The sequence below is a fragment of the Panthera tigris genome, chromosome C1, assembly GCF_018350195.1.
Source record: "Panthera tigris isolate Pti1 chromosome C1, P.tigris_Pti1_mat1.1, whole genome shotgun sequence".
Taxonomy (NCBI): Eukaryota; Metazoa; Chordata; class Mammalia; order Carnivora; family Felidae; genus Panthera; species Panthera tigris.
This window is the reverse complement of record NC_056667.1, coordinates 138,452,094-138,465,207: the sequence shown is the minus strand read 5'-3', so window position 1 is coordinate 138,465,207 and position 13,114 is coordinate 138,452,094. Positions and strand designations below refer to the sequence as shown.

The following is a 13,114-nucleotide window of genomic DNA, read 5'->3' as shown; positions in this document are numbered from 1 at the left end:
TAAATTAAAGATCTTCTAAAATAGTATTATTGATGGGCAGCTCTTATGACCATATACTGCAGCCTAGGAAGTTAAAGCATAAATTACTGGGATTTTTTTTTTTTAATTTGCACTTTTTATCCATCTCCCTTCAGAGATTTTTTTTCTTTTTCTTTTTGTTTATTTTATTTTTGAGAGAGAGAGAGAGAGAGAGCGCGCGCGCGTGTGCGTGGAGGAGGGGCCGAGAGAGGAGACACAGAATCTGAAGCAGGCTCCAGGCTCTGAGGTATCAGCACAGAGCCCAATGCAAGACTTGAACCCACAAACTGTGAGATCGCGACCTGAGCCAAAGTTAGCCCTTAACTGACTGAGCCACCCAAGCGCCGTTTTTTTTTCTTTTTAGTGAGAAAAGGCATAAGAAACATAAAAAGACAACTACAAGCCTTTTTCCTTAAAGTAGTTTGTTGCAGTGAATTCTGTTCTCACATGTATATTTTTTCCCTTCAGCTCTGTTGGATTTCTTTTCCGGTATTCAATTCACACCAAGGACAGGTATTCATTGACTAAAAAGGTAATAAATACTACTACACCTAGAAACACCTAAAAGTATTGCTGTGAATGTACTTGGCACCAATCTGATAAGGGCGGTATTGAGCTCACAAGACAAGTGAGTGATACATCTGCCTGCTTTCCTGGTGTTTACACAAGCCAACTAAAGCCAGGGGGAAAGCAGCAGGGAAAAACTATAACGCGGAAATCTCTTTAAACAGCTTTTCTGGATGACACCGCAATGCTGGCACTGGTTTATTAGAAAGGGTAAGTGGGACGTGACCATTGTTAAGGGACATGGGCTGGAAATCTTGATTAGCCTGACTGCCCTGTGTTTCTTCTGTCCCACAGGACTCCACAGCAAAAGCCTCCCTTCTTGTTTCAAGGTCGATACGTATGAGCATTTCTTTTTCTCCTCACTTGTAATCAATAGCACCTAGTATTCTGATTTGAGCAAACCAGCTGTAGAATAAATTTATGAAGCAATAGGGGGAAATATGGGTACTTGACATTAACGAATTGCTCATATTTTAGTTGTGATGATGTCATTGAGGTTTTAAAAGAGAACTGATATGTTAAGGATAAAATGATGTGAGATTTCACTTTAAAACAATCAGGTGATTTGGGGAGGAATGGTTAGGGGAGTATAGAAAAAATAAATCTGGCCATTTGTTAATGATGGTTAAAACTGGTTGACAGCTTCCTGGGGGTACATTTTGTTATTCTTTCTACTTTGGTGTACGTTGGAATCTTATATAATAAGTTACTTAAAAGAGTACCTAATAATCAGAGGGCAAGGCGCTAAGCTCTTACTAGGGTTTTTTTGAGAGGGTTATTTTATCCCTTCTCAACTTACAACTGCCCAGCAGATATCACAGGCCATTCAATGTTAGCACCAAGAAGAAAAGCATCCATCCTATTTTTCTTGAAGACTACAAACTTGGCCTCTATCTTTCGCTGCCTCAAGAGAGAAATTTAGCTTTTGATCACCTCCAAGAAACAACATCCTTTAGGATATTGAAACTGACAGGAGACAGCCTACAAAATCGTATGGTTTACATTAAAAGTCTGAAGGCATTGCTGTGTTCTGGATCTACGGGTTAACAGTGCATGACAGAACACATACTCTTGGTAAGAATTTAATTTAGCTCAGGTATGAAGGATGCCTTATGAGACAAACTGGCAGCGATTCCATCTGGTAGACAGAGAGATGGGAGTATAAAACAGGACAACTTACCATCTCTGAATTGCTCTCTCTCAAAAACTATGGCTGCCTTAAAATCATCTATACCCTGTTACCCACCAGTCCCAATTCTGGGGATGTATTCTAAAACAACAATCTGGCAAGTGCACAAAAAGATGTGTGCACCAATGTTTATCACACTTTTGTCTATAACAGAACGAAAAACAAGCAGAAAAACCCAAATGTCTAACACTAGGAAATGGTTAAAGTATTGATATGTAATGCAATTATATGCAACCTTTACAAATGCTACTATCTGAATATACCGTTAAGCAAAACAGTGCGTTTCAAAACAGATTTTTTAAAAACCCTATCTGTGTTTTAGAACAAAGTATGGTTGTTTTATAGAATGGAAACGAGCTGGGATATACAAGGAAATGTTAACAATAGTATTTTCTAAAAGTCTGGGTGGCTCAGTCGGTTGAGTGTCTGACTTCAGCTCAGGTCATGATCTCACAGTTCATGAGTTCGAGCCCCACATCGGGCTCTGTGCTGATGGCTCAGAGCCTGGAGCCTGCTTCGGATTCTGTGTCTCTCTCTCTCTCTGCCCCTCCCCCACTTATGCTCTCTCTCTGTCTCTCAAAAATAAATAAATGTAAAAAAATTTTTTTAACAAAAGTATTTTCTGGTTTGTAAAAGTAAAAGTGCTTTTTACCACCTTCTTCATGCTTTTCTGCATGGTCTGAATTTTTTTTAATGAGCATGGGATATATCAGAAGTCCTGAAGAAGCTATTGCATTTAAGACAGTAACAGTAAAACCATGAGGATGTCCTAAGTAGGAAAAACAAGTTACCAGAGCTGGAGAAAGGTCAAGGTAAAAATCCAAGCAAATAACTCCAGGGTCTACCATCTAACAGCTTAGGACGGTCAGCATTCTTTTATTTCCTTCAAAAGATATCTGGTACTGAGCATCTACTCTGTTCCAGGCACTGTTCCAGGCCTTAGAGATGTTAATAAATGGCGCACATTTCCTGCTCTCAAACGGTTTTCAGTCTACTTGGAAGAAAGGACGCATATACCCAAATAAATGAAACACGGTAACTGGGGGAGGTCAGCTGGGAGTTGTCCATGGATATGGGGTGCATAGGAGGAAGTTTCTAATCTGGCAGGGTGGAAGGGGAGAGGGACTAGTCGGAAAAATTTCAGGGGAGGCACTACTGGATGAGATTCTAAAAGCGAATGGATGCTTGCCATTTAGCTACAATTTGAGAACAGTCACCCCAGGCATGTGGGATGTGAGCAGCTGGGGTAAGGAGGGGGAGACTTAGCCACCTCATCATTTGGGGGAATGGAAGCACAGATGGAACACGGGGTGAGGGGGTGAGGTCAGGAAGGTAGGCAGGCCCAGAATACAGAAGGTCTCAAATGCCCCACTGAATCATCCGGCTTCCAGATGACCACTGTAGTCAGGCTCCCCTGAGCCATCTTCTCAACCACGCCTGACTTTAAACTTGCAGAGTCCAGTGTTAGCAAGAATCCTACTAAGGCAGTTTAGAGAGAGTCCCACCCCCACCCAATATCAATATCTCATCACCCCTGATACCGCATAATCTAGATCTTGATTCCTTGATATCTGGCCTGCCTTCCGCAAGAATCCTGTTAGGTCATTTTAGCAAGAATCTCCCCCTACCCTTGATGTCTCCTCTTGGTAACTGTCCATCCACCTACCCACCCACCCCCACAACCTGTTCTACTTGGAGTTGAGCCCGATTTCTCTCACCTATGGCAACAGTACTGATACCTATCACAATAATCTTCCTTAACTATTTTTACAAGTGTCAGAATAATTTTTTCTTTAACACAACCTGAAGGCACCAGAGAACCTGTGATGAAGGGTCTGGGCTCTCCCAAGATTGTCAGTCTGACAAGAAGACACAGAAATAACCACTGGTGGGTCTTACAAAGTGGACATTTTCTGAATGCCTGCTATATACCAGGCACTGTGCTCGGCACTGGGTGTGCATTCGCTCTTGTGACCATCACAATAACCCTACAAGGTGGAGAGTTATATTAGCCCTATTACAGGCCAGGAGACTGCAACTTAGTAAGGTTTAGCAGTCTGTCCAAGTCCATACAGCTAAGAAGGTGCAGAGCTGGGAGCTGGTCCTGGGCTGTGTGACTCATGCCCACATCTGGGGAGTACTGTGAGGAATCTAACACTCCATATTCTCCCATGTTCTCTGCAATATCAACAAATAACAGCAAATGAAACAAGTCAATTCCTACTGAGAAGAACTTGGTTGACATGCAGCAAACGGGTTAAGGGAGGAGCTTTTTCAGCCACAAAAATAGGACCTTATAAAAAATCCAAGAGAAATAAGGTGAAATTGGATCTGTCGAGGGGGTATTTTTTTTTTAACTCAAGTGAAACCATTAGGGAGTAGGCAGTTTTGTTTTTGCTTGTTTAATAAGTAGACACAGGTGAGAAAGCTGAGGCAGGGACTCAAGGGAACCCAAAGGTGGGGGAGGTTTCCTATTTTGAATGGGGGAGAAAAGCCAAAAATGGAAAACACTGTCATTAAATAGGGGACTTGGGCCAGACACGCACAGGTGGAGGCAGAGGGAAATCCCCAATGATACCCAAGTTATTTAAGGAAACGCAGAAACTGGCATTGATGGAGACTTGGTTCTGTGCAGGGAGCAAGGAAAGAAAGAAGCCTCAATCAAGATACACTTACAAAGCAACTAGACAAGCACTGTGAAGGAGGCAAAGACCCATGAAACACACACACCCTCTCCCTCTCTCCTATATATGATCATTGCAAATAAAAGGATCAGCGGATATGGTCTATAAATAAACAGACTGTGAGCTCTGCCTTCATGGATGGTTAGGAATTTCACAAATAAGATGAAAAGAGAGGCTATTCCAAGCAAGAATGCATAAGAACAAATGCCTAAGAAATAGGCCTACAGGAAGAGTTTTCAGGACATAGGGTTAAGGGCAGTAATTTTAGGAGACAAAGCTAATTCTGAAAATGAGAAAAATTACAGGCAGATAGGAAACATGGGGGATAATTAGCATTGATTGAGCATTTTCTCTCTACTAGATGCTGTTTTGACCCCTTCGTTTCATTTCATTCTAACAGCCCTGTGAGATAAGTAATTATATCTCCATTTCAAATATGATCAAACTGAGACGCAGAAAAGTTAAACAACTTGGGGAAAAAGCCCCACAGCTAGCCAGGGAATCCACACTCAGCTCTGTCTGACTCTCCCTCCTACCTCCACCAACCCCATTCACTTAGGTGGTGCCAACTGCATGCGTGCCGGGAACAGCAAGCGGCCTCTGTGTCACCTACTAGATGACAGCTACTTCCTTGTGTCCACTCCTTCCAGCGTTTCAGGGGGTATGTTTACTGGAAACCACTGATTCATTTTCAAGTGACGTAAACATCTCTGAATTTAGGGCACAGAAGAATGAAGGACTGATAATTCTCGACATTATTAAACACTATTAGTGCTCACTTAAACGAAGTGACTGAACAAACTCTTTATAATCCTGCCTTCAAATATGACTGCTTTTGGGAAGGAATACAAAATGATACAACCACTTTGAAAAACAGTTTGGCAGTTTCTTAGAGTGAAACATATAGTCACAATATGATCTAGCAATCCCAAAATTGATATCATCTCAGTATTTACCCAAGAGAAATAAAAATTTGCCCTCACACAAAAACATAAATGCAAAGGTTTATAGCAGCTTTATTCATCATCATTCCACACTGGAAACAACCCACAAGTTGTTCAGTGGGTGAATGGATAAACAGACCTTGTTATATCCATCTAGTAGACTACCTCTAAGCACTAAAAAAAAATACACTATTGATACATGCAACAACAAAATAAATCTCCAAGAGTTCTTAAGTAAAAGACACAGGTTCAAAAAGATCCTTAATATGTGATTCCATTTTTATGACAGTCTGGAAAAGGCAAAATTATAGAGAGGAAGAAGAAGTGGTTGCCAGGGGTTAAGAGAGGGGAGAAGGTTGACTACAGAGGGGTGGTACAGAGGAGTGGCATGAGGGCTTCTGGGCTGGGGGGGGAGGGTAGGGAGTGGTAAACAAAACTGTTTTGTATCGTGAGTATGGCAGTGTGTGGTAGGCAGAGTGATGGCCTCAAAAGATGTTCACACGCTAATTCCTGGAAATCTGTGAATATGTGAATGTTCAAAAGGGACTTTGCAGATATAATTAAGGTTGCTAATCAGCTGACCTTAAAATAGGGAGATTAGGGACACCTGGGTGGCTCAGTTGGTTAAGCGTCTGACTTCAGCTCAGGTCATGATCTCACAGTCTGTGAGTTGGAGCCCCGCGTCAGGCTCTGTGCTGACAGCTCAGAGCCTGGAGCCTGCTTCAGATTCTGTGTCTCCTTCTTCTCTCTGCCCCTCCCTCACTCGCACTCTATCTCTGTCTCTTAATAACGAATAAATGTTAAAAAATTTAAAAAATTAAAAAATAAAATAAAATAGGGAGATTATCCCAGATAATCTGGGTGGGCTCACTACAATCAGATGGACCCTTAAAGTGGGAGAGGGATGAAGAAGGGTCAGTGAGAAAGACATGCCATGGAAGTTGCAGGAGAGGGTGAGAACCACGAGACGGACCAACTTATTGCTGGTTTTTAAGATAGAGAAGAGGAGCCCGTGACTAGGGCCTGAGAGTGGCCTCTAGAAGCTGAGAAGAGCCAGGAGTGACAACCCTCACTCCTACCAACCATAACGATTCTGCCACCAATCTGAATGAGCAAATAAATGGATTTTCCTCCGGAAAAGAACACGGCCCTGCCAATAGTTTGGTCTTGACCTTATGAGACCCTAAACAGAGAAACCAGCTGATCTGATGGACTCCTGACCTATGGAAACTTTGTGGTAATGAACTTGCACAGTTTTATACCCTTAAACTTGTGATCATTTGTTACAGCAGCAAAAGAAAACTAATATGGCATTGCTACACAACTCTATATTGTCAAAGTCCCTCCCATAGAACTATTGTGTATAAGTTAAACATGAAAAAATTTTAGGGGCACCTGGGTGGCTCAGTTGGTTAAGCATCGACTTTGGCTCAGGTCATGATCTTGCAGTTTGTGAGTTGGAGCCCTGTGTCAGGCTCTGTGCTAACAGCTCAGAGCCTGAAGCCTGCTTGGGATTCTGCTCCCTCTCTCTCTCTCTGTGCCCCCTTCCCCCGCTCCCCCACTCACACTCTGTCTCTCTCTCTCAAAAATAAATAAACATTTTAAAAAGTTAAAATGAAAAAATCTTAATGTTCATGTTTTTAAAGACCATTACTATGGACAAAAAAAAAAAAAATTCTAGCCATATTTCTTTACGTTTTGAGTCCTTAACTTCCACAATGATAACTCCAACTTGGAATTTGGTCTCTGTCCTGGTCCTTCCTTTCTCGCCCATCTACTGTCCGGAACTAATCTGAGATCCTGCAGGCTGAGGCCACTTTCCATACCACTGACCAGCTCAGGGGTCACGGCTGATGTTTTGCCTTGGCTCTCAAAGAGGTCAGAACTTAATGCTTTCCTAGGACTTTGAATAAGAGGAAAGTCCCAAGTGAGCAAACTGAAGTCAACATCCATTTCAAAGAACTTACTGGGAACTCTCCAAAACAGAGTTTCCATCAATACAGATACATCAAAACCAATAGTCAGAGCCATAAGTAGTGGCTGACTCACCAGGATTTTCAGCAGCTAATGGAGGAGTACTTCGAGAAATGCTATAAATCCAATATTTTTCTCTGAAGAATTAATTTATGTGGAGTCCCTTTTCTAATCACTAGGTCATCACCACCCTCTACTTCCATCTCACTGCCAGTGTCAACAGCTTTCCTACTATGTAACAAAGCTGAGAGTAGTACTTTCCCAATTTTCTTAAGGCATTTAAGTACAGTATATGCTGTCTTACCGGGTCTGCTCAAAGGAATAGCACTTCTCTTTGAAACTGTTTTTTTACTGAGAACAAACTGAGGGTTGATGGTGGGTAGGAGGGAGGGGAAAGTGGGTGATGGGCATTGAGAGGGCCCCTGTTGGGATGAGCACTGGGTGTTGTATGGAAACCAATTTGACAAGAAATTCCATATATTGAAAAAAAAAAAAAAAAGAAACCGTTTTTTTAACTACTCCCTAGGCCAATTAAGGGCCCACAAAACAAGTTAAATATACCAAAGTAAAGATTTCTAGATTCAACAAAGAGATCAATAAATACTTAAGTGCTTTCTATGGGCAAGGCCCTGGGAAATACAAAGAAGCAAAACATAGATGGTCTTTATCTCTGCCCATAGCTTACAATGTCATTACGTATATGATAAAACTAATAATAATCCAAGACAAAGAAGTCACAAGATCTTGTGCAAAATAATGCTTCAGGGGTTCAAAGTGGGGACGACTGTGGCTGGGCTGCTCAGAAAAAGAAAGCTTTACACAGGAGCTGAAAAAAATGCAAGGATGGTGGAGATACTTCCTCTAAGGCAGGACATTTTCTTAAAAAGAAAAATCTAGAAACTATACCTGCAAAATCTCCCTCTTAGCATACATCTCCATAAAAATTGAACAGAACCTTTTTTTTAAGGTATTTTACCTATTTAAGGTATTTTACCTAATGTTGCCTATATATTTAAGGTGTTACCTTATTTTTTTAAGGTATTTTACCTATTCACCTAAGGTATTTCTCACTCTGCCCTAAAGCTTTTCTCTTCTGTTGCTCCAAACTTCCTCCACCTCTTCTTGAATCCACACCACGCTGGCTCTTCTCTCTTCACCTGCTCCTGCCTTATTTTATTTTTTTAAAGTTTATTTATTTATTTTGAGACAAAGAGAGCATGCAAGTAGGGGAGGAGCAGAGAGACAGGGAGAGAGAGAGAGAGAGAGAGAGAGAGAGAGAGAGAGAGAGAATCCCAAGCAGGCTCCACACTGTCAGCACAGAGCCCGACATGGGGCTCAATCTTATGAACTGTGAGATCAAGACCTGAACCGAAATCAAGAGTCCAAGGCTTAACCGACTGAGCTACCCAGGAGTCCCATTTTATTGTAATTTTATGTCAGCTCCACATCCAGCATGGAGCCCAACACAGGGCTTGAACTCATGACCTTTAGATCAAGAACTGAGCTGAGATCAAGAGTTGGACACTTAACCGACTGAGCCACACAGGGACCCCGAACAGGACTTTAAAGAAAAAAAAAAAATTGACCTTAGTTTCAAAAACAAAAGAAATTTCTGGGATTCTGAATTTAGACTAACAGCTGACTCCACAGAAATTCATTCTTTACACGGCTCTGCTGGGAGTGAAGATGACTGACATTGCTGGACGGTTCTGGCCTTCTTTGGTCATCCTCACAATCTACACCTCTACAAGCAAGAAAGAGATGACCACCCAAGGCAGTCTCCACCTGCAACTGAACCATATGGGCTGGTTGCAACTGAATTGGCTTGGGAGCCGTTCTACTCAGTGTACAAAACGGGTTACAGGCTGCTAGAAAGGTCATTTCCATTAGTTACACATTATTAATCAGGAATAGGAAGGGTCCTGGCACATGCCAACCCTAGTCCCCCTTCAATGTGTAGCAGTCTTCTGTTTTGGATGCACTCTCACCAAAAGTGCAAAAGAATGTTCATAGCAGCTAGGTCCATATTAACCCCAAAGTGGAAACTATCCAAATATCTACTGACAGTTAATGGATGAATAAGCCGTGGTGTATTCATACAATGGGACACAACAGAACAATGAGCAGGAGAAAACTGCTCCACCACCCCATGGAGGAATTTGACAAGCATAATGTTGACTGCAAGAAGCCACACACAAAAGCAAACATACTCTATGGTTTTACGTATATGAAGTTTATTAACAACAACAACAACAACAATGAGCAAAGCTAATCTATGGCAGAAGTCAGAATAGTGGTTACCCTGAGGCAGAGGGAGTTAATAACCGGGAACGACACTAATGGGACCTCTGGGGTCCTGAAAATGTGTTTCTTAGTCTGAGAAATGGTTACAAGGGAGTGATTACTTTATAAAAGCTCGCTAAGCTTTACCCTTATGATAACACTTTACTATATGAATGCTTTTTTCTATTAAAAAAAGAACCAAACTTATCCTGAAAAAATTCAAAACCGTTGTATTAAAAAGTATTATAGTAAGATAATCAAAAATTTCCCTTCACAGTTGAAGAGTTACATGTGTATTCACACCCACAACTGTTAGTTTAAATTACTCATAGAGTGACTTTGTTTTAATGTATTTAGTTAATCACATGTATACTTAGATGTGAAATAAACATGGTTCTTAGGATCTCCACCTTGCACACAGATCACTCTTAGAAGACTGAGAAAGAGGAGGAGCAGGAGGAGAGGTAGAGGAAGAACAAAAATAACAACTTCTTCAGGCTTTTCTTTAAAACCTCTGGAAAAAAAAATAGGGTCACCAGAACATGTTCTAGTGCTGCATAATTATTTGTTAAAAAATTGTTACAAGGTAAGGGGCAGGGACGAGATGTCCCCAGTAACTGCGACTCTATCTAAACCACAGCCTGGCTCAGGAAATAGCAAATCTGACTGTAGGCTGATCCCAGCTGAGAGATGTAACCCAAACAAGCTACTATCTGCCCCATGTACTGGCAGCAGATATGTCGCTATCACCTATCCTGCCATTAAGTATAGAATTCCCCTCTTCATCAATAATTGTAGCATAAGTCTTCTCTTCAATTTAACACTAAGCAAAGAGAAAAGCCCCCTTTCCTGCCCTGATAGGTCAGCTCCTAGAATAAACGCATGCCATTTGGAGGTCATGGTTTCCTGATGACTGTAAAAATGGGAAGGGGAGAAGAGGTCGTCAAAGGGAGCTGCCTTCCTAAGGGAGGGACAAGATGAAGCCCCTGGGCAAAGGCTAGAGCATTGCCTCAGTTACCCTTTCAGGGAGAGCACCCGCCTACCGCCTTACCGCCTACCAATCCGGCTAGCACCTGCTAGTCCCTCGGGCCCTTCTCAGGGACTGCGGCACAACCTTGAAGATGCTGGGGGCCGCTTGGCCGGCAAACGTCAGCCTCTGGTGCTTGAGAAAGGCTTGGCGGACGCTGGCAGGGACCCTCCAGAAACTGTCACCTGTCAATCACTTGACCTAAATACACCAGCCACTGGGGGGAATCGGAGGGAGGGGGTTAGCCGGAGCATGCTCAGTAATCTGGATGACATCACTTAATCAATGCCGGGGACGGGAAGGCTGCATCAGCAGCCTCGAGCGGGCTGCCAGGAATATGTCAGCAGGGACCGGGAGGCTCCCATTAACTCGGTCCCTCCCCACGCGGCTCGCATACAAAGAGGGCACCGTCAGCTACACACGCTGGGGACAACGGGGGGTGAAAGGGCGGGGGAAAGGCTGGTTTATTTCATTTGACATACTGCTTTAAGAACTAAAACCCAATGGTATTCCCTGCCCCCCACCAGCAGTCCCGGCTGCAGAAAGGGAGCCAAGTGGGGGGAAGGGAAGGGAGGAGGAAAGGAAAGGTAGGACGGGAGATCAAGCGAAGGGGGGCGGGGGGAAGGGGGGACCCAGCCACACAAAGTAACTTCTACTCTTGGCAGACAGGGGCTATATGGATGTGCTCTGGGCCCCCTAGTCCCACAGATGTGGGCACACAGCCTACTCTCCACCCAGCGCGAAGCACATCTGAGGGTCTGCGGACACCAGGTGGGGGGTCGCCTCATTGGGGAGGGGTCAGTGCCGGGGACCACATCCAGGGTAGCTTGGGTTGAGAGGAAGCAGAAGACACACCAGGCCTCCCGGGAACACCAAGGCCACCAGTGTTCCCCACACCCCCAGCCTTCTGCACGCAGAGCAAGGTGAAACGCCGCGGGGAGCCGCGTCTACACCGCGTGGGAGCTCCGAACCAAGGCTAAGATTTTTCCAGTACCTTTTTTTCTTTTGCTTTTGCTAAGGTCGTGAGAAGAACAGGTAGTGTTCGATAAATCGAACTGATGCCTGGAACCATATATGGAGTGCAGAGATCATACTTTAAGGGGAGCCTGGGCACCCCGCTTGAGGGTAACCGAAACACCCTACCCACGCGGCGTGGCCAGGGCGGGGAACAATAGGCCCACGAGGGCCCCCACCCCGCGAACAATGGCGGCGCCGAACCCTTCCTCGCCCCCCACCTCCACTCTCGACACCTGGGCCCGCCCGCTGCCCCCAGTGGCCCCTCCACCCGCCCGGGAGCGAACTGTAGGGCGTAGGGGAGGGGGTTTCTCTTCAAGTCCACGCGAGAGGGCAGCCCTGCGGGGATGTCCGAGGGGGTGGCCGAACACCTCTGCCGTCTGGGGCGTTCGGGCGCCCAGCTGCGGCGCGAAGCAGCCGGGGAACCCACACGTCCCGGACACTTACCCCAATCACCACGGTCTCATCGCCTTTAAATTTTGGGATGAATTTGTCCCCTCGGAGAATCTCCGCTTCGTTGAGGGGCCGGAACCGGCACATCACTTTGATGCTGCATTCGGCTGGATCCGCCATCTCGGCTGGCGGCAGGGAGGGGGCGCGGGGATGGGTGGGGGGCCGGGGCTCAGTAAGACGAGGGAGGAGGCCGCGAACCGCACCGCCTGCAGCAAGGCCGCCTCCTGCAGCCTCCAACGAAGCTTCTCAGCAGGTCATCGCGAACTCGGCGGGCTGGGCGCCTCCGGCCGTTCCGAAACCGGGTAGGTTTCTATCAGCCAGCCTCCCGCCCCGCCGGCTGCAGACCTGCCTTCCCTGGCCTTGCCCTGGCCCGGCGCTGCTCCCCGGGCCCACCTGCCCGCGACCACGCGGCCGGCGGACTAGGCGATGCGCAGGGAGCGAGCCTCGCCCGGCTCAGACCTCCCGGGCTCCTGCGCGCCCAGCCATCCTGCATCAGCACCAGCGCGCTCGGCCGCCTCCCCGGCCCGCCCCTTGGCCCCGCCCACCCCCGGCTCGCCCCGGGACGGTGACGTCACTGCGGAGATCCGCCCCGCCCTCGCCCCGGCTCCGAGAGCGGGGCATCCTGGGACTTGTAGTCGCTCCTCCTCTCGGTGGAAGGACAAGGATACTTACTTGCAGTTGGGTTGGCTTTGGGGGACAGCGGTGGTACCCCAGGTGCCACTTCCAAAAGCCTGTAGGTCTGGTCTGGCTGCCCAGGTCAAGAACAGGGTAGAGGTCGTATCCAGTATTGCCAGTTAAGATCTCTAGATAAACCAGGTCTGTATCATCCCTTTACATCTGTTCATGATCTCCAAGGAGAATCCCTTATGACAATGTCCAACCGAAACGTTATGGAGCATTTTCTCTGTGCTGAACGGTTTTGTAAGAGTTGTTGGGAAATCAAGGGGGAAATGAGATTTGC

The 13,114-nt window shown here is 45.5% G+C and overlaps 1 protein-coding gene across 2 annotated transcripts in view; it reads right to left on the bottom strand.

Annotated features, from left to right (window-relative positions):
- Positions 1-12,278, bottom strand: part of KIF5C (kinesin family member 5C) — a 162,434-nt gene extending 150,156 nt beyond the window's left edge. For both annotated transcript variants that reach the window (XM_007078543.3, XM_042994423.1), the window contains exon 1: positions 12,148-12,278. In XM_007078543.3, coding sequence (XP_007078605.1) covers positions 12,148-12,273 — 126 coding nt within the window. In that variant the 5' untranslated portion in view covers positions 12,274-12,278. The remainder of the gene's footprint in view (positions 1-12,147) is intronic.
- Between the last annotated feature and the right edge of the window lie 836 nt (positions 12,279-13,114).